At 42.1% G+C, this 20452-nt stretch overlaps 1 protein-coding gene across 1 annotated transcript in view; it reads right to left on the reverse strand.

Moving 5' to 3' along the window:
• Window positions 1–1321: 1321 nt before the first annotated feature.
• cntn5 (contactin 5) overlaps window positions 1322–20452 on the reverse strand; it is a 344921-nt gene continuing 325790 nt past the window's right edge. The window contains exons 22-24 of the mRNA XM_029121761.2: window positions 19126–19238; window positions 15523–15691; window positions 1322–1713 (exon numbers count right to left, since the gene is read on the reverse strand). Coding sequence (XP_028977594.2) covers window positions 1598–1713; window positions 15523–15691; window positions 19126–19238 — 398 coding nt within the window. The 3' untranslated portion in view covers window positions 1322–1597. The remainder of the gene's footprint in view (window positions 1714–15522; window positions 15692–19125; window positions 19239–20452) is intronic.

Consider the following 20452-nt stretch of genomic DNA (forward strand, 5'->3'; position numbering starts at 1 on the left):
ACTGGCCATGTTCTGGTCCGGTTGCTGTAAGTGGCCCCATTTGGCTCTGCATTGCAGCAGGGTTTTAAAAGGCAAGTTAATGGGCTGCGCTACAATGAAGCGGATCCGAGGACAGCACATCAGCATGCTGGAAATGTGTCATATTTTACAGTAATACCCTCATGTGCTCTCTGGTCTCCATGCAGACACACAACAGCAAGCCCTTTAAATCATGTTACGGGAAGACCGGCGACAGGATGAACTACGTACTTTTCAGAAAATATAAAACCAAAAACGTCATTATAGAGAATTTTTGGTGTGCAATTTGCAGCTAAACAATAAAGCATCCAAAATATACGGAAATCAGCCTTTGATGTGATTGGATTGGCATGATGTTGAACACAAAGATTTGGAAGATAACAGCCATTTTACTAGAAAAACAAAGGGTCAATGACCATATTGAACACATCTTAGGCATTCTGTATAGAGATCATAGAAAAGACAGAAAGACCGCAAACATTTAAAAAATATACATCACATTTATTTGTACTGACACTATGAGTTTTCACAGAGTCTTTGAGTCTTTGTTCTAAAGATGTGTTTGGGCACTACAGGTTAGTGCAGGTGGACAGGTATACCAGTGAGTCCATCACTGGCATCACCTCCCATACATCCACCAGTCCAACACATTACCAGTAATTGCTCATTGCTATCAGGAAAACAGAAAGTTTGACATAGCCGAAACACACAGCACTCACTTTTTTTGTTTTTGTTTCTAAAGGTAACACAATGTACAAAAAGCAAGTCTGGAAATAGTAAGATTTGTTCTGTACTATAAAAAACTTTTTTTTTTTAATTTTCCCTTCTCCATGTGAATAAGAAAACAATGCACTTATCTTTCTACTGAGCCTTGCTGCTATGTTGCTTGTTAGGCAGCCAACTGGGTAAATGAATGCAGATTACTATTAAGAAGAGAGACGGAGGCCAGGCTCAATTAGGCTGATCCCAGTATTACAGCCTTACAGACTGCCACAGCAACAGTAACAGCAGCTTTTGGGGAATTGTTCAAGCTCCACAGAGCCTCAGAGCGTCTGGGGCTGCCTTCTGGGTGCAGTTAGATGCCAGTCGCCAAGAAATTATAAGAAAACAATGTCCTGTAAAGTTAAAGTCGCATGCACCCTATTCCCTACATAGTCCACTAGTTTTACTGTAGCTCTATGGGGTTAGGGTGCCATTTGGGAGTCAGCCTACATGATTAAACTAAGGTCTTTCATTGACAATGTACAGTTACAGTACTACAATACAAGTGATGTTTGGAAAGAAGCCCCCCCCCCCCCCCCCCCCCCCCCCCCGCCAAAGAAAAAAAGGAAGAGTTTTGTTTAGCTCTCAGGAAGTTGATAGGTGAAGAAAAAAAAAGACAGAAATGAGTTATTTTTTGACCATCTGTTTGTTGGTTTTAGAAGTGGATCCGCTCAGCAGGCCCCAGATCTGTCTGGCTGATGGGCAAGGCCAGAGCAAGCAAACAGTTTCAGGAGGAGATGAATGGAAGGAGGGCGAGGGGACAAAGGAGAGGCCCAGTCCCTCCATGTAAAAGAGGAGCAGGAGGTCTCTGTAGGCCTCACCAGGAAGCTGAAGGCACCAGAGGAACAGTAAGGAGCAGAGCAGTCCATGTCCATGGCAGAGCCCAGGGTCGAACACAGTGGACTGAACACTGGCTGCTCTTTGCCCGCACTCCTGGAGGAGGAAGCCAGAGAAAAACAAAGGACAAGATGTCAGTAGACAGCTGGCATTCTCAGAGTCCAAACTGAAGTTCACCCCATTTAACTCTTATGGCATCAGTGGCGGTGAAATGAATCAACACAACACATTGACGAAGTTTTGTGCTTTTATGTCAAAGCAAACAATTAGTGATTAGCAATTTGCACATTTCACATGGACTAATTATATTACAGAGCCATATATTGAGTTCTTCATCCAGACTAGATAACAGAATAATAAAACAGTCAGATGAACAGTTCAAGGTAAAACAACAAGAAAAGACAGGATTAACTGTGCTGTAATGAAGTCAAGCATTACCAATCATCATTACTTCCTCATTTTGTCAGAACAGCTTGTTTCGCACACAAATTAAACAACAAAAAAAAAACTCACTGTGCACACAGCAGTTTGAAGTAAGCTACTCACTGACAATTTCTTAGGGACTTTGAAACAGAAAAAAGGAATATTTCATTTGGAAGACGAACAGAAAAAAAATACATGTAGATGTGATTGGCCTAAATACCTTGTTGGTGGTGATCATAGAAATAATGTCAAACTTCAAATTGTCTAGTTTGAGAGTTAATTGATTGTGCAGTGGTAATGTGTGTGTGTGTGTGTGTGTGTGAGTAGGTGATTAATTAAAGCAGTAATACTAGTAGAAAGACCTTTGGCTGATGCAACAGCTGTAGCCGTAGTGACTAAATTAAGCACTTTAACTGAAGGTACTAGCCCCTTGTTATGACCCAGCCCTACAAAACAGAACCAATGAGGTAACCAGACAAGGGCTCAATTCAATCAAACAAAAGCTCTGACTCACTGGTATTGGTCATAAAACCTGACAGCCTCTACCAGGGACCCTTAATGGTTAATGGGTTTAAAATCGGCCGAGCCACTGAGGATGGACCAGAATGACCATGTGGTCGTAAGGGGGCAAGGCCCTTATCCCCCCGGAGGACCAGAATGACCATGTGGTCGTAATATGGTCGTAAGGGGGCAAGGCCCTTATCCCCCTGGAGGACCAGAATGACCATGTGGTCGTAAGGGGGCAAGGCCCTTATCCCCCTGGAGGACCAGAATGACAATGTGGTCGTAATGTGGTCGTAAGGGGGCAAGGCCCTTATCCCCCTGGAGGACCAGAATGACCATGTGGTCATAATGTGGTCGTAATGTGGTCATAAGGGGGCAAGGCCCATATCCCTCCGGAGGACCTGAAAAACTGTCCCTGGGCCTAATAGAACAGCCGAGATCAACCAACAGGCAGCCCTCCTGAAACTGGGACCCGCACCATAGAGCCCTTTTGTACACACACTCTCACAGACACAAAACACACACACACAATGCTGCTCCTGCTTTTATTTAGATGCAGGGGCCACTGGTCATTAGGGGCAGGTGGGGCTGTTGTCAACAGAAAGAACTGCAACAAAATATGTTATTTTTATTTCTCGAAGATTACTTCATATAATTTATTATCTATGAATATGGCATCTTCCTAAATTGCATATCATTTGTGTTAAGATTTTATTTCATGTTGGTCCCTGCCTTGCTGCTTCAGACTGCGTTCTGCCAATTTGAGTTTGCAGTAGTAGGCCATAGGCTAAGTGTGAATGTGGGGCTAGCCCCTCTCTCACAATGCAATGTACACTGTACGTATGAAAATATGAATACGCATGCTCAGAATATTAGTTTGATCAATGTAGATCACACAAATTTGATGCCAAGTGGGGCTACAGCATTATTTCGTATTTCAATCAATCAAATCAATCAAAATTTATTTATAAAGCGCTTTTTACAACAGCAGTTGTCACAAAGTGCTTTACAGAGACACCCGGCCTTAAACCCCAAGGAGCAAACAACAGTAGTGTTGAATTTCAGTGGCTAGGAAAAACTCCCTAAGAAGGTCGAATTTTAGGAAGAAACCTAGAGAGGACCCAGGCTCAGAGGGGTGACCAGTCCTCTTCTGGCTGTGCCGGGTGAGATATTAAGAGTCCAATTGGAATAATAAATAAATTTCTCTTGGCTAAATCCAGAGTATATTTGATTTTAGACTAGGTCAGAAGTATGACCAGGTGGACAAGGACAGGAACAGCAATGGTCCCCCCAAACCCGGTAATCCGCAGGTGTGGACCAGGACCTCATCTCCTTCTAAAATTTAAAATTGGAGGAAACTGAGAAAAGTTAGTAGTACATCCCTCATGTCCCCCAGCACAATAATATAGCAGCGTAACACCTTGGAAACTGAGACGAGGGGGTCCGGTGACACTGTGGCCCTACCCGGGGGAGGCCCCGGACAGGGCCCAACAGGCAGGAAATCAATCCAACCACATTGCCAGGCATCAACCAAAGGGACACCCACCAACCGCAACCCCCCTGAATGAGGGCCGAGTATTGCTAGTAGCGTACAGCCCAACTGCACATGTGCGCAATAGAGAGTCAACAACAAGCCAGTGACTCTTCCCCCGAAGGGCATTGGAGGGAGGGCATCCCAGTGGCGACGAGAGCCCACCTGGCAAGACAGCAAGGGTGGACAGTATCAAGCCTACTGGTCACCTTCACGCCCCCGGGCCAGGCTACACCTAATTATAAACCGTGCTGTAGAGATGAGTTTTTAGTAGACACTTGAAAGTTTGCACTGAGTTTGCATTTCTAACCTTAATTGGCAGATCATTCCACAGGAGTGGAGCTCTATGAGAAAAGGCCCTGCCGCCAATTGTTTGTTTAGAAATTCTAGGTACAATTAAAAGGCCTGCGTCTTGCGATCTAAGGTTACGTGTAGGTATATATGGCTGGATCATTTCAGCAAGGTAGGTAGGAGCAAGTCCATGTATTGATTTATAGGTTAAGAGTAAAACCTTAAAATCAGCCCTAACCCTAACAGGCAGCCAATGTAAGGATGCCAGGACAGGAGTAATGTGTTCAAATTTTTTTGTTCTAGTTAGGATTCTAGCAGCTGTGTGCAGCACTAATTGAAGTTTATTTATTAATTTGTCTGGATAACCAGAGATAAGAGCATTGCAGTAATCTAATCTAGAAGTAACGAAAGCATGGATTAATTTTTCTGCATCAGTTTTTGATAGGAAGTTTCTAATTTTTGCAATGTTTCGAAGATGAAAATAAGCAACTCTTGAGACATATTTTATATGTTCTTCAAAGGAGAGGTCAGGGTCAAGGGTAACGCCAAGGTTTTTTACAGTTTTTTGGGATACGACCATGCAGCCGTCGAGGTTCACAGTGAGATCTGCTAACAACGCTATTTGTTTTTTGGGTCCTAAAAGGAGCATTTCTGTTTTATTTGAGTTTAAGAGCAAGAAATTCTCTGTCATCCACTTCCTAATATCTGAAACGCATGCTTCCAAAATAGCTAATTTAGGGGCTTCTCCATGCTTCATTGAAATATATAACTGTGTGTCATCAGCATAACAGTGAAAGTTAATATAGTGATTTCGGATTACATCGCCCAGAGGGAGCATGTATAGTGAGAAAAGTAATGGGCCCAGAACCGAGCCTTGAGGAACTCCAAAGCATACCTTTGACTTGTCAGAGGATATGCCATCCACACTAACGAACTGATATCTTTCAGATAAATAAGATTTAAACCAGGCTAGAACATGTCCACGTAGCCCAATATTGGTTTCCAGTCTCTCTAAGAGAAGGGAGTGATCAATAGTGTCAAAAGCAGCACTAAGATCAAGAAGCAACAGGACGGATGCGGAACCTTTGTCTGAGGCCATTAGAAGGTCATTTGTTACCTTCACGAGTGCAGTCTCAGTACTATGATGGGATCTAAAACCAGACTGGAATATTTCATAAATGTTTTTTGTCTTTAGGAAGGCATTCAGTTGTTGGGAAACACATTTTTCTAAGATTTTTGAGAGGAACGGGAGGTTCGATATTGGCCTATAATTGTTTAATATGTCGGGATCTAGATTAGATTTTTTTAGAAGAGGCTTAATTTCCGCAATTTTTAGTGAGTTTGGTACGCATCCGGAGGAAAGGGAGCAATTTATTATGTTCAGCATTGGCTGACCTAGCACAGGAAATAACTCCTTAAGGAATTTTGTAGGAATCGGGTCTAGCTGAGAGTTTGTGGGTTTAGAACTCATTACCAATTTTGTAAATGTGTCGAGCGAAACGGTATCAAAAAACTCAAGTGTCCCCATTGACACCTGATCAGGGAGGCTCCGGAAATTTTTCGGACAACCGAGATTTTTAGGACCATAACTATTTAGGGATTCAGTTATTTGTTTTCTAATGGTGACGATCTTTTCATCAAAGTAGTTCATGTATTCATTACAACTAAAGTGAAGACCCACTTCACATGCTAAGCTTTTCTTTTTTGTTAACTTTGCAACTGTATCAAAGAGAAATTTTGGATTGTTTTTGTTCGCCTCAATCAGGTTGGAGAAATAAGCTGATCGAGCCGACGTGATTGATTTTCGGTATTGTACTGTACTGTCTATCCAGGCTAGTCTAAATACTTCCAACTTGGTGGAGCGCCACTTTCGCTCCAATTTTCTGGAGGCTTGCTTAAGTGCTCTAGTATTGTCGGTGTACCAAGGAGCAAGTTTCTTGTTGCGTATTTCTTTAGTTTTTAGTGGTGCAACTATGTCTATTGTATTTCGCAGTATTGAGTTTAGATCCTCGATTTGATCGTTTACAGATTTATTTACTCTGTCATTTAAGAGCGAACTAGTAAGAATATCAAGGAATTTATTTGTAATCCGAGAATTTATAGTACGGCTTTTGAAACTCATTGTTTGGGGGGCAAGTGAATTTCTTGTTATAACGGTAAATGTAATAAGACAGTGATCCGATAATCCAGGATTTTGGGGGTAAATTATTAGATCTACAATATCTATTTCTCGTGACAGGACTAAATCTAAGGTATGATTGTGGCAATGTGTTGGACCTGAGACATGTTGGATGAAACCCATTGAGTCGATTATGGCTTGAAAGGCTTTTTGAAGAGGATCATGGGGGTTTTCCATATGGATATTGAAATCGCCAAAAATTAGAATACTATCTGCCATGACTACAAGGTTAGACAAGAATTCTGGAAACTCATTGAGGAACAATGTGTATGGCCCGGGGGGCCTATAAATAGTAGCTATGTAAAATGATTTATCGGCCTGGTTAACTTTCATGAGTAAAACTTCGAAAGAATGAAACTCTGTAATATGTTTGAGAGTAAGTTTATATTTACTGTCATAAATATTAGCGACACCCCCTCCTTTTCGGGATGCACGAGGGATATGATCACTAGTATAGCCAGGAGGAGAGGCCTCATTTAAGGCAGTGAATTCTTTAGGCTTTAGCCACGTTTCACATAAACCAATAGCATCTAGTTTATGATCAGAGATTAATTCATTTACCGCAACTGCCTTTGGAGCAAGAGATCTAATATTTAGGAGTCCCATTTTGAGATGCGAAGTGATACAATTATTTTTATTTTTGACCGAGGTGGAGGAAGGCTTTATCTTAATAAGGTTGTTTTTGTTAGCACTACCTTGTTTAACTTTTCTCAGCCTGGAACGAGTCACAGTGGCAATAGGTAAAGCTGTACTAACTACTCTGGCTATGCTATTGACAGACTCCACTATGCTAGCAGGCTGGCTAACAGCCTGCAGCCTGACCTGCACCCTATCTCATGTTAAAGCTATAGGAGTGAGACTCCTGTCAATGTTCCTAGACAAAAGAAGAGCACCACTCCAGCTAGGATGGAGTCCGTCGCTCCTCAGCAGATCAGGCCTGGCCCTATTTCTGGGAGAGTCCCAAAAAGAAGGCCAGTTATCTACAAACTCTACCTCCTGCGACGGGCAGAACTCCGTTTTCAGCCAGCGATTGAGTTGCGCAAGTCTGCTGTAGAGCTCGTCACCACCCCTAGCTGGGAGGGGGCCAGAGACAATTACTCGATGCCGACACATCTTTCTAGCTAATTTACACGCTGATGCTATGTTCTGCTTCGTAACCTCTGACTGTTTCATCCTAACATCGTTGGTGCCAACGTGGATAACAATATCTCTGTACTCTCTATACTTGCCAGTTTTAGACTTCGCTAGCACCAACCCCAGATTTGCGGCTACGTCGGTGGCTCTGCCCCCCGGTAAACAATGTACGATCGCCGGCTGATTCTTTAGTCTAATACTGCGTGTGATGGAATCGCCAATGACTAAAGTTTTCAGTTTTTCAAGTCCACCGGTAGAACATGCCTGCCGACCATTCCCCTCCGAAGACGGCTCGGGTTTTGACTCCGACTCCAGTGGGGAAAACCTGTTCAAAGTCTCAGTTGGTTTTAGCAACGATTCAGGTTTAACTGGTCGACGGCATTTCTTCCCAGTGACCAAGAGAAAGTTATTGCCCGGCTGCAGGAGCTGTGCCGGGGGGCTAACAAAACTATCATTTCTACCTGGTGGCACTGACGCAGATTTTTCTATTTCTACACTAGCATAATCCTTGCCTGGCATTTGCGTCAGAAGCCGAGCCTCTAACTCTGCTATCTTTAACTTAAGACGAACATTCTCCTCCGTGTTGTTGCTACAACAATTACAGTGAAAAGGCATTTTAATGATACTTAGCCTCGGGTGTTCAGGGGTGAGTAGTTCTGTTAATTATGTCCAAAAAAGAGTCCCGGTGTAGAAAAGTTGGGTAAGAGGTCAAACCTGATTGGCTGTCTGTCTGGTGCCAACATTAGTCGGCAAGAAGAGCGGGGAAGGTAGATTGTCTTTGCTAGCTTATTAGCTTCAAAAACTTCAGATAACTTGAGAAAATGAATAAAGTGGATTTCATACTCAAACACCAGTTTGAAACCCTTAATTTGACCATCAGCCACGGGATGTTTTCATCACTCAAACTCAGAGGTGGGGGACTCGAGTCACATGACTTGACTCGAGTCTGACTCCAGTCACAATTTTCAGGACTTGTGACTTGCTTGATTAAAGTATCAAAATGACTTGACTTTGACTTGAGAACAAGTTACTTGAGACTTGACTTCAAGTGGAAGACTCGACAATGACTTGAACTTATAATAAACAAACAGCAATAAAATTATTTTATATGTTGTGACATCAGCACCACTAATCAGCGTATGTGCCTTTAACGCTGCACAATTCAAACCGCGCCAAACATGGCAGACAGTAACGTTAGTCGAGCTCCACATATAGTATCGTTTGGATACAAGGACTTTGAACTGGACCGTGTGAATAAAAAAAGGTTTGCCAGATGCTAAATATGCAAAAACGTCAAATTTCATTCGTCATTTTAAGAACCACAAGGAAAGGTAAGAAAGTAATCTCTTTATATTCAGTTTCACTAAGATCTATAACGATTAAGTTACTAATGTAATGAATTAATATTTTGTTTGTCATAATTTGGCCTTGGTTGCATATTATGTTTGTTTTTTTCTTGTTAGAAATGTGACCATTATCATTACTGAATATGTCTGGTAAATAGATGTAAGGGAATTTGACTATAACAGTGGCATAGCCTGAATTTTAATGTTGATGGGCATCTTAAAATGAGCGGGCATGTATATTATTACACGTAGACTATAATGTCTGTATTAAATGTGCGCATTTTCAAGTGTTTGTGGACTGCGCGTGGAAACTTAAAAGCATTGTGCTTACACCATAACAGTTAACTTTACTGCATGAAAGGCTAACATGGAGGCGCCAATGTGATTACTAGCACCTAAACATTTCGAAGAGTTTTATTTTTTTACTCATACAAACAAGAATAATTACAGCGTAATTACATATTAGGCAGTTTTTCAGTCACAATAATTAGTTTATAAGGTTGTTATTATTAGCCCTTATTACATGGATTGGCTGAATTCCAGTGCAGAGTGCGTGTTATTTCTTGATAACAGACCGTTGCCTTGAAAAACAGCGTGTTGCTATGGACGCAGCAGGATTCTAACCAGAGACGGAACGGTATTTGATTTTAAAATCGAGCTTCGCACCGAGCGCACGTCAGAAACAGAGGACAGTGTGTGTGTGTGTTCATCTCTTTAGTACTGTGACTTGACTTGACTTGAAACTTATAAGGACTCGACTTGACTTGCTTAGGGTGAACCCTTGACTTGACTTGACTTGATTTATCTGAACTGTGACTTGAGACTTGACTCGAGACTTGATGGTTAAGACTTGAGACTTGCTTGGACTTGACCATGTGTGACTTGTCCCCATCTCTGCTCAAACTGCTGGTAAAAGTAACCGCGGGTTTAACGTTGAGTGGTTTTTGAAGAAAAAGTGGCTAACGGTTAGCATTCAAAAGAAGGCCCTCTACTGTTTTCCAAGTCTGCTATTTGGTGGAGATGGTACTTGGTCGAGGACGGGTTACAAAGATTTGAAACATCTTTCTGAGAAGATTGCAAAACATGAGAGCAGCGGGAGTCATCTGGACAATGCTGTGAAATTTGGCTTACTTGGAAGGGTAAATGTTGCAGCCCAAGTTGACAGTGCATACAGGTGCTCCATTGAGCAGCATAACAAACAGGTGGAGGAAAACAGCTACGTTCTCATTCGGATCATAACGTATTAAACTGTGTGTAAAATGTTAAACCGCACTGCGGAGTCACAAAGAGTCGGTGGACTCCCTGAATCCTGGAATATTCAGATGCATTTTCGAGACTGTGTGAGGGCGATTCGAGATGTCAGAGGCACTATGACGCTCAGCCCAAAATCAAAGGGGCATCTAGCACTGTACAAAATAAACTGTTAGACTGTATGTATGAAGTGTACAGTATGAAGTGTACAGGGAGGAGATAGCCAAGCAAGTGGACGAGACATCATTTGTCATCATTGCCAGGTGGGCTCTTGTCGCCACTGGGATGCCCTCCCTCCAATGCCTTTCGGGGGAAGAGTCACAGGCTTGTTGTTGTCTCTCTGTTGCGCACTTGTGCAATTGGGCTGTACGCTGCTGGCAATACTCGGCCCTCTTTCAGGGGGGTTACGGTTGGTGGGTGTCCCTTTGGTTGATGCTTGGCAATGTGGGTGGATTGATTTTCCTGCCTGTTGGGCCCTGTCCAGGGCCTCCCCCGGGTAGGGCCACAGTGTCGCCAGACCCCCCTGTCTCAGTTCCAAGGTGTTACGCTGCTATATTATTGTGCTGGGGGATATGAGGAATGCACTTTCTAACTTTTCTCAGTCTCCTCCAGTATAACATTTTAGGAGGAGATGAGGTCCTGGTCCACAGCTGCGGAGTACCTGGTTTGGGGGGCCTGTTGCTGTCCCTGTCCTTGTCCACCTGGTCATACTTTTGACCTAGTCTAGAATCAAATAGACTATGGATTCAGCCCAGAGAAATGTATTTATTATTCTAATTGGACTCTTAATACCTCACCCGGCATAGCCAGAAGAGAACTGTTCACCCTTCTAAGCCTGGGTCCTCTCTAGGTCTCTTCCTAAAATTCGGCCTTCTTAGGGAGTTTTACCTAGCCACTGAAATCCAATTCTACTGTTGTTTGCTCCTTGGGGTTTAAGGCCGGGTGTCTCTGTAAAGCACTTTGTGACAACTGCTGTTGTAAAAAGGGCTTTATAAATACATTTGATTGATTGATTGATTTGTTGCCATACAGGCACGAGACAACTGATGTCTCCTGTAAATCAAACATGGTGGTTGTGTTGCGATACATGTCAAAGATAAAACTGGACCTGGGCTCTCTAATAGCATCAAGGTTGTGCTGGAACCACTGAAGCTGGGAGAAAAGCTGATTGCTCAGACTCATGATGGGGCGGCTGTATTGAGTGGAAACATCCGAGGGGTACAGATGCTAATGAAAGAGACATACCCACATGCCCAGTTTGTTCACTGCTATGCTCACCAGCTGAATCTGATCTTGCAGCAACTTTGTTCAGCACGAATGAGCTTCCTGAAGGTGTTTGCAGATTTAACTGCTTTTGCCACCTTTTTCTCTGGGGATCCAAAACGTGTTGCGGCACTTGCTGAGGCAACACAGAGATGCATTCCAAGGCCACCCACTGTACGATGGAACTTTAAAAGTAGAACTGTCAAGGCAGTTTGGGAAAACCGCGCTGCGCTGCTCCTGTGTATGGAGGACATATGCACACAACCAGGATGGAATGAGGCCACCATAAGTGAGGCATATGGCCTGTCAAAAAACTCTGGGACCGAGCCTTTCTGCAGCTGCTGGAATTTATTTTCTTCCTTATCCCAGAAATTGATGTTTTATACAACATTGCAAAAATGGAGCATTGATGCATCTGGGATTAGCAGTGCGCTCACCTGTTTCAAGGAGAATGTCCAGAATATGCGAATGCAAACTGATGAATGGGCTGCCATCGTTCATGATGGAACAGACGAGCCAGGCGGACGAGTAACCAACACAGCGCCGGTGAAGAAGGAGGCATGCGACACAGTCATCTCCCAGGTGGAGCAGAGGTTTTCACAAAGTGACCACCTGATCGCTGCCAAGCTGGTTGACAGCTTGCACTTCCCACAATTTGTCCTGTCATTCCCTACATCTGAGCTTGACTGTGCGGTGAAACTATGGCCACTAGGAAACAAGGAAAAGTTTAAGTCTGCGCTGACCACTCTGTACCGCCACGCTGAGCTTCACACTAGTAAGACGGCCCTGTCTCTGTTAAGATCCATCCATGTGGAGGCTTTTGCTGAGACCGTCATTCTGCTGAAAATGATCATAACACCTATGACGATATCTAAGTCAGAGAGGAACTTTTCCACCTTGAAGAGGGTAAAAACCTTTACTCGCAATACCACTCAACACATTGGCCATGTTGTCCATCGAAAGTCAGCTGATTCAGCAGCTTCATGGCTTAATTCCCAAAGTCATCCAAAAGTTTGCCCAGAGGAAGAACTGCCATGCCACCTTTCTCTTCAAATGAGCCCTCAGCCTTGGTGAGTGAAAGCATATTTTATCATCCTGCCTTTGTGGTGCTGGTCCGTGCATTGGTCATATTTTTGTGCTGGATCGATTGATATAGATGGTGACGAGTGTCAGTGTCTCCATGCTTATCTATTAAGGTTGTTTTCATAAAATGGATCTGTATCCCTAAAAAGTTGTCTTTCTGCTTCCTTGTGGCCTTCAGTGGTGTTGAGCTCATTGCTGTTAGCGTATGGCCCTGTAGGCACATTGGTTCTGAGCTTGGTTGCATTCCTAATTTAGGCTTGTAAATGTGGCAGTGGTAATTTTACATCTGTGACAGAGAAGGAGAGTAATTACACAAGAAGATCTCTCTCTCTCTCTCTCCAGTATGTGTACTACAACACCTGGTAGAAGCAAGCTGCTCTGTCGTTAAAAGTGTTTTGTGGAGCCACGCTGTTTGTTGATGTGTTAAATAAACACATCAGTAGCAAGAGGTTTTTTTTTAGCTTTACTGGTATGCATCCTATAAAAACACCACTGTATAGATGCATTATTAAACACTAGTTAGTGTTGCTGGAATGCTCATGACTGATACAGAACAGGCCCTTGTTGTACACAGCTGAAAGTCCATGTTGCTTTTAGATTTTGTTCACTTTGTATTCATTGTACATTCTTCTATTCTTGGAGCCTAGTACCTGAAGCATTTCCCTGCTAATCCTGCAAACTAAACCGATTATCTCGGATTTGATTAGACTTCTAAATAAACCGCTTCTAGATAAAGACATAAATATTGCTATGGGAGGTTTGAATGAATTCCGGCCTAACTTTGTTTAAGATCATCATCAGGATATTATCCACATATAAGCCTGGAACTTGATCTTTAGACATTAAGATATGTCATCTTCACTTCATCCCTATAGAGAGATAAAGGTAACTTAATTTAGGAAGTTACACTGGCAAATTTACTTTGCAATAATTTATTAATCAAAAATCCCCAGAAACTCATTTTGAAACTACAGAAAAAAAACATTCAACTTCAATAGCTTGTGGTGCCCCCTTTTACTGAAATATCTTCATATGTCTCTTACATTGTAACTTTCTATCAGTCTCTTACATTGTAACTTTCTATCAGTCTCTTACATTGTAACTTTCTATCAGTCTTTTACATTGTAACTTTCTATCAGTCTCTTACATTGTAACTTTCTATCAGTCTCTTACATTGTAACTTTCTATCAGTCTCTTACATCGACTGGGAGAATCGTCGGCCCAACATTATTTATAGATTTGTAAATAACATTAATTGTGTCCTTTTCAAGGGCTTTCTCCATACACCAGCCACAGCATTCTCTAGCAAGAGCATTTTCAAAGGATTGAGATGAGAGCTTTTACTCTGTCATTCCATTACCCTAACTTTCTACTCTTAGAGACATTCTGATGTAGCTTTGCTTGTGTGTTTTGGATCAGTGCTGTTGTAGGTCCCTGTTTGGTTCAGCTTTTTGACAGATGGCTTCACATTCTATGTTCAGGTACAATTGGAAATTGTACCTGAACATACTACCAGCAAAGTAGCCTGAAACCATGACGCCACCACCTCGATGGTGTATGGTTGGTATGAGGTTCTTCTGTTCAAAGGCAGGGTTACATTTCTTGTTTGGCCTTTCAGCCAAACAACTCAACCTTTGACTAATCTGTCCAGAGCACATTGTTCCAGTGGTTTCGATCTGTACCCAGATGTTGTCTGGGAAATGTCAGTCATGTCTTGATACATTTTTGAGAGCAAACACAGTTTGTGCCGTCTCTTTCAGACAAGCCAGAAGTAAGGATGCAACCAAAGATGAACCAGAGGCTTCAAAGGCATTCTATATTCCTACCACTGGTAGACTGACTACAGAATTAACCAATTAACGATTCACCATAGGACAAATTAGATTTTTGTTCAGGTTAGTTTCCTAATTAATCCCTCACTTGCTGTGCACCAGCATAGTGAGGAACTTCCGCTTTTGTCTAGAAGTCTGTATTGCAGTTTCCGGTTTACTTACTAATACTCATCCGCATTAGTAAACACCTAAACTCACAAGATGAGTGATGCTGTTGTACGAAAAAAATGAAATATAATGTACGTGACTCATTTAAGTTTCAAGGTACAAGTGGGGCATCATTTAAATCAGGAGAATGTCCTCTTTTTAATAAAATATGGCTTGCGCCATTCAATGACTTCAAACGCTAGGCGATTTTTTATATACTTCCACGTAACGCAGGTTTAAGCGCAATTAATACCATATAGGACCAGATGTTTACTTCCTATGCCAGTTGTTATTTTTCAGTTTCGTTGTGAAATGAGGTTACAGTAGTAAAATAAAAGAGGGGACCTGTTTTGGTGCTTTTTTGAGGCTATGGAATTTTAAGCTTCATTCAGGTTGAAGAGGCTGAACGAAGGTTCGTTTCAATTCAGTTGCTATGGGGACGTGCTAGCGTTCCAGCTCAGCCAGCGTTCTTTTGCCGTTTTTGAGGCTAAGGTGAATTTTTATGCGTTATATTGTCCTGCCTAATACTACACTAAAAAGGAACACGTCGCTAACTAGCTTAGCCGATAGCCGTCCGGCACACCACAGTAAACTACTTACCCTCGTAGTTGTGCAGATAACTCGATACGTAGAGTTTGAATCCCTTGTTCCGCTTGCTTGTTGGAGCAGGGGGCCGGGCATCAACAATTTGATGGACATCACTAATGCTTATTTTAGGCAGGTCTTGAAAACATCTACTAAAAACTTAAATTTAGGGTGACGCGGGTGATCACCTTAAGTAAACTGATATGCCGAAAATGATATGCCGACATCTGGCTAAAGTGGAAGTTCGTCCATACGCCTGTGTACAGAGCCTATTAGGGGTTAAGGGTTAGGGTGTCACTCCCCTACGTGAGTGCAGATCATATTGTCCTATCTTACCTGAAGAGGTGAGTACACGGACCAGGGAGCTGGCTGCTCCCTCTCCTCCCTCACTAACTGCCCGCACTTCAATGATGTAGGTGCCCCCCTCTGGTAGGGTTAGGATGGCAGAGGGATTGATGGTTCTCATCACCTGGTGGTGGACACGCCCCTCCTGACTCAACAAGACCTGCAAAATCGATGAATCCATTGATCAACCAACCAACCAGTCAAAACATTTAAAATAAAGAAAAAGGGTTTAGATTTCTTTAAAGCTTGATGACTCCTACAGTTGTGTTCAAAAGTTACCTTGGAGAATTGGTAATATATGTACCATCTGTAAAGAGTGAGCAGGCAAAACATAATTTATTTGTAAAGGGATTCAACTGTAGGTTATAACAGAATGGCACAATCATAAACTGACCCTTTTTCAAAAGTCTGCATACCCTTAGTTCTAAATACTGTGTACTGCCCCCTTTAGCATCAATGGACAGTGTGCAGTCTTTTGTAATAGAATTCTTGCAGGTGGTATAGCTGCCCATTCGTCTTGGCAAAATGCCTCCAGGTCATGCAAAGTCTTTGGTCGTCTTGCATGAACCACACGTTTGAGATCTTCCCAGAGTGGCTTGATGATATTAAGGTCAGGAGACTGTGATGGCCACTCCAGAACCTTCAACTTTTTTCTGCTGTAACCACTGGAGGGTCAACTTGACCTTGTGCTTATGGTTATTGTCGTGCTGGAAAGTCCATGAATGTCCCATGCGCATTTTTGGTGCAGAAGAATGCAAATTGTCTGCCAGTAGTTTCTGGTAACATGCTGCATTCATCTTGCCATCAAGATTCCCTGTGCCTTTAGAGCTCACACACCCCCAAAACATCAGTGAGCCACCACCATGCTTCACAGTGGGGATGGTATTCTGTTCACTATAGGCCTTGTTCACACCTCCGCAAACACAGTGCGTATGCTTGTGACCATAAAGCTGTATTTTGGCCACCTCACTCCAAATTACAGTGTGCCAGAAGTTGTGAGGTGTGTCATGGTGTTGTTGGGCACATTGTAACCAGGCTTTTTTGTGGCATTGGCGCAGTAAAGGCTTCTTTCGGGCAACTCAACCATGCAGCTCATTTTTGTTCAAGTATCGTCGTATTGTGCTCCTTGAAACAACCACAGCATATTTTTCCAGAGCAGCCAGTATTTCTCCTGAGAAAATGAAGAAAAACTACTTGTGGGTTTTTCTTTATATCCCAAACAATTCTTCTGGCAGTTTTAGCTGAAATCTTTCTTGGTCTACCTGAACTTGACTTGGTTAATTTTAATTTACATTTTTAAGCTGTGTGTGTCACCTTGTGTGTCTGTAACAAGGCCAAACTTTCAAGGGTATGTTAACTTTTGATCAGGGCCATTTGGTGATTTCTGTTTTCATTTTCATTTAAAAAGGAGCCAAACAACAATGTGATAATAAATGGCTTCATATGATCACTGTCCTTAAATAAAATACTTTTTTTTTTGCATGATCAGTGATATTTTCAAAATCAATGCCAAAGTGTCACAATTTCTGCCAGGGTATGCAAACTTAGGAACTGTATCTGTCATCAAACATCCAGTTACTATCTAATGATATAAACTCATAACCTTCATGGAGGGAATGAACAAAAGAACAAAAGCTGGGAAATAAGGATATTTCTACATGTTTTCCTTTTTGCATTAACATTCCTCAGGTGAAAACAGTAAACATTTCGTTTATTCAATTGGTCACTCTGGCTCAGATAATCATAAATAGAAACATGTGTTGGCCCAACGGTGCCACTCTCCATAACTGGTGTTGGGTTTATCTGGATGATTTATATATAAACGTATATACTGTGTCCACACAGGTAGCCCAGTTCTCTGGAAAATAGCTGATTAGACCAATCTGTGGAGGAATTAATGGGAATTGTGCGGCTTGTGTGAATACAGCCTTACTGTACTAGATAATATGACTGAGAAGGTGGGAACACGTTCTCATGTACAGCAATGACCCAGTTGAGAACTTGGAAAGAGAGGGTTTGGGTAAGTAAGCTGGGATTAATTAGGTAGCTATGTGATAGCATGATGGCCCTACAGGATGATAACTGAGCCAGGACACCAGCCCCTAAAGACTCAATGTGAGCTGAGGTGGTGGAACGCTTCAAAAGTGGTCCTGAGCCTTCATTTTGGGGACCCAGAAAAGGACACATTGGAGTTTCTTTTTGTTTTTTTGCCCTTGGTGTAAACAGCTCATTGAAAAGGTGAACTCATTATCAAGCTTCAATGAATCAGGTGTGTAGTTTAAAACCCAAAGACGTGCGTAATGATTTGCAGAGTTGAATTTAGATGAGGCTCAATTGTTAGAGAAGCAAGGAAATACCTGATAGAAAGGCATTTCCAAGGACAGACTGGGCACTGAATTTATGTGAAGGAGATAAGCCAAGTAAGAACAGTTACTGTGTGCATGAGTGGAAAGTTACTAGAACAGTTACTGTGTGCATGAGTGGAAAGTTACTAGAACAGTTACTGTGTGCATGAGTGGAAAATTACTAGAACAGTTACTGTGTGCATGAGTGGAAAGTTACTAGAACAGTTACTGTGTGCATGAGTGGAAAGTTACTAGAACAGTTACTGTGTGCATGAGTGGAAAGTTACTAGAACAGTTACTGTGTGCATGAGTGGAAAGTTACTAGAACAGTTACTGTGTGCATGAGTGGAAAGTTACTAGAACAGTTACTGTGTGCATGAGTGGAAAGTTACTAGAACAGTTACTGTGTGCATGAGTGGAAAGTTACTAGAACAGTTACTGTGTGCATGAGTGGAAAGTTACTAGAACAGTTACTGTGTGCATGAGTGGAAAATTACTAGGTCTAGGTTTGAGCATGATAACTGAACAGTGTTACAATGGAGAAATACAAACAGGGTGGCCAGTTTTTCAGAGACAAAAGCCTAGCTGCCTAGGAGTGATGAAGGTCATGGTGTTACAGCTTTACATCAGAGCCTAGGATTGATGAAACCCCAAGGTCATGGGGTTACATCATAGCCTAGTAGAAGGTCATGGGGTAACATCCGAGCCTAGTAGAAGGTCATGGGGTTACATCATAGCCTAGTAGAAGGTCATGGGGTTACATCAGAGCCTAGTAGAAGGTCATGGGGTTACATCAGGGCCTAGAAGAAAGGTCATGAGGTTACATCAGTGCCTAGTAGAAGGTCATGGGGTTACATCAGAGCCTAGTAGAAGGTCATGGGGTTACATCAGGGCCTAGAAGAAAGGTCATGAGGTTACATCAGTGCCTAGTAGAAGGTCATGGGGTTACATCAGAGCCTAGTAGACTCGCCCATAATAAGTTGGAGGCATGGAAAGAGAGGGCAGTAGGAGGGGTTGAGTTGTTGGCATCACTTTATATAAGATTTGTGTTTTTTTGTTTTCTTTCCAATCCTTCTTTATTTGCATACCTTCTTCTGCATGTTGGTATGAACTACTGCCTACAAGCTTGTATTAAAAGGGAATATAAGGGAAATACTTGGTCCTGTTTAGTGACTGTGTGTTCCAGTGTTCTTACTTGACCCTTGACACCTAGTGCACAGGCCAGAAACCAACTCAACTTTAGTCGTACCTTGTATCCAATGACATCTGACTCATTTGGTTGAGACTTGACCGGGTCCCAGTTTAATGACACATTGTTCCCTTCCTGAATCCACATGAGGTTGGCTGGAGGCTGGACAGGAGCTGACGAGAAAGCACAGAGGAGGGAAAATATTCAAACTAAATAAAACCGAATAATAAATAAAGCTGTTTTAATAGCAGCTTAATTATTCTGCTGTTTGTTAAAGTCATAATGACATACAATCTGTCTAATGTTAACATATGGAAGAAGTAACATCATTGAAAACATTTTGTGTCAATCACCTTTATTCAGACATAAGAATATTAAATCTACTGGTAATGTGACATGTTGGGATAGTGGTGACAAAGGTTTCGATATACTACTGCGGTGTAGTAGACAAGCTTAAAATGTGCAGTAGTGCTCATAAGTTTGGATACCCTGGCAGAAATAATAAACGTTCCAAATCATAATGATAACATACAGCTCTGGAAAAAATTAAGAGACCACTGCACCTTTTTCTGTCCAAAAAAGATGAAAAGGAAAGTTTTGAGTGAGGAACAGAAGCGTTCTTAATTTTAACCATTCTGTTCCTCACTCAAAACCTTCCTTTCCAACTTTTTTGGAAAGGAAGAAATAGGTGCTGTGGTTTCTTACTTTTTTCCAGAGCTGTAAATCCCCCAATTGACCCAGATCAAATGTTTACATACCCTTGAATGTTTGGCCTTATTACAGACACAGAAAATGGCAATTAAAGGTCAATTTCCCACACCTGTGGCCTTTTAAAATTGAAATTAGTGTCTGTGTATAAATAGTCAATGAGTTTGTTAGCTCTCACGTGGATGCACTGAGCAGGCGAAAGCCTTACAAAGGCCAGTCAGTACTGTTCAATCACTTATTAAGAAGTAGATCTCTTGGTATCGGGATCTCTTGATACCAAGTCAATGTCATGTAGACCAAGAAAGATTTCAGGCAAAACTGCCAGAATTGTTTTGGACATAAAGAAAAACCCACAAGTAGTTTTTCTTTATGTACTCAAGACAAATACAGGCTGCTCTGGAAAAAGACGGTGTGGTTGTTTCAAGGAGCACAATACGATGATACTTGAACAAAAATGAGCTGCATGGTCGAGTTGCCTGAAAGAAGCCTTTACTGCGCCAATGCCACAAAAAAGCCCTGTTACAATATACCAGACAACACCTTGACACACCTCACAGGTTGTGGCATACTGTAATTTGGAGTGACGAGACAATATGTTTGGAGAGGGGTAAACTATAATGAACAGAATACCATCCCCACTGTGAAACATAGTGGTGGCTCACTGTTGTTTTGAGGGTGT

Source organism: Esox lucius, chromosome 1 (genome assembly GCF_011004845.1).
Source record: "Esox lucius isolate fEsoLuc1 chromosome 1, fEsoLuc1.pri, whole genome shotgun sequence".
Lineage (NCBI taxonomy): Eukaryota > Metazoa > Chordata > Actinopteri > Esociformes > Esocidae > Esox > Esox lucius.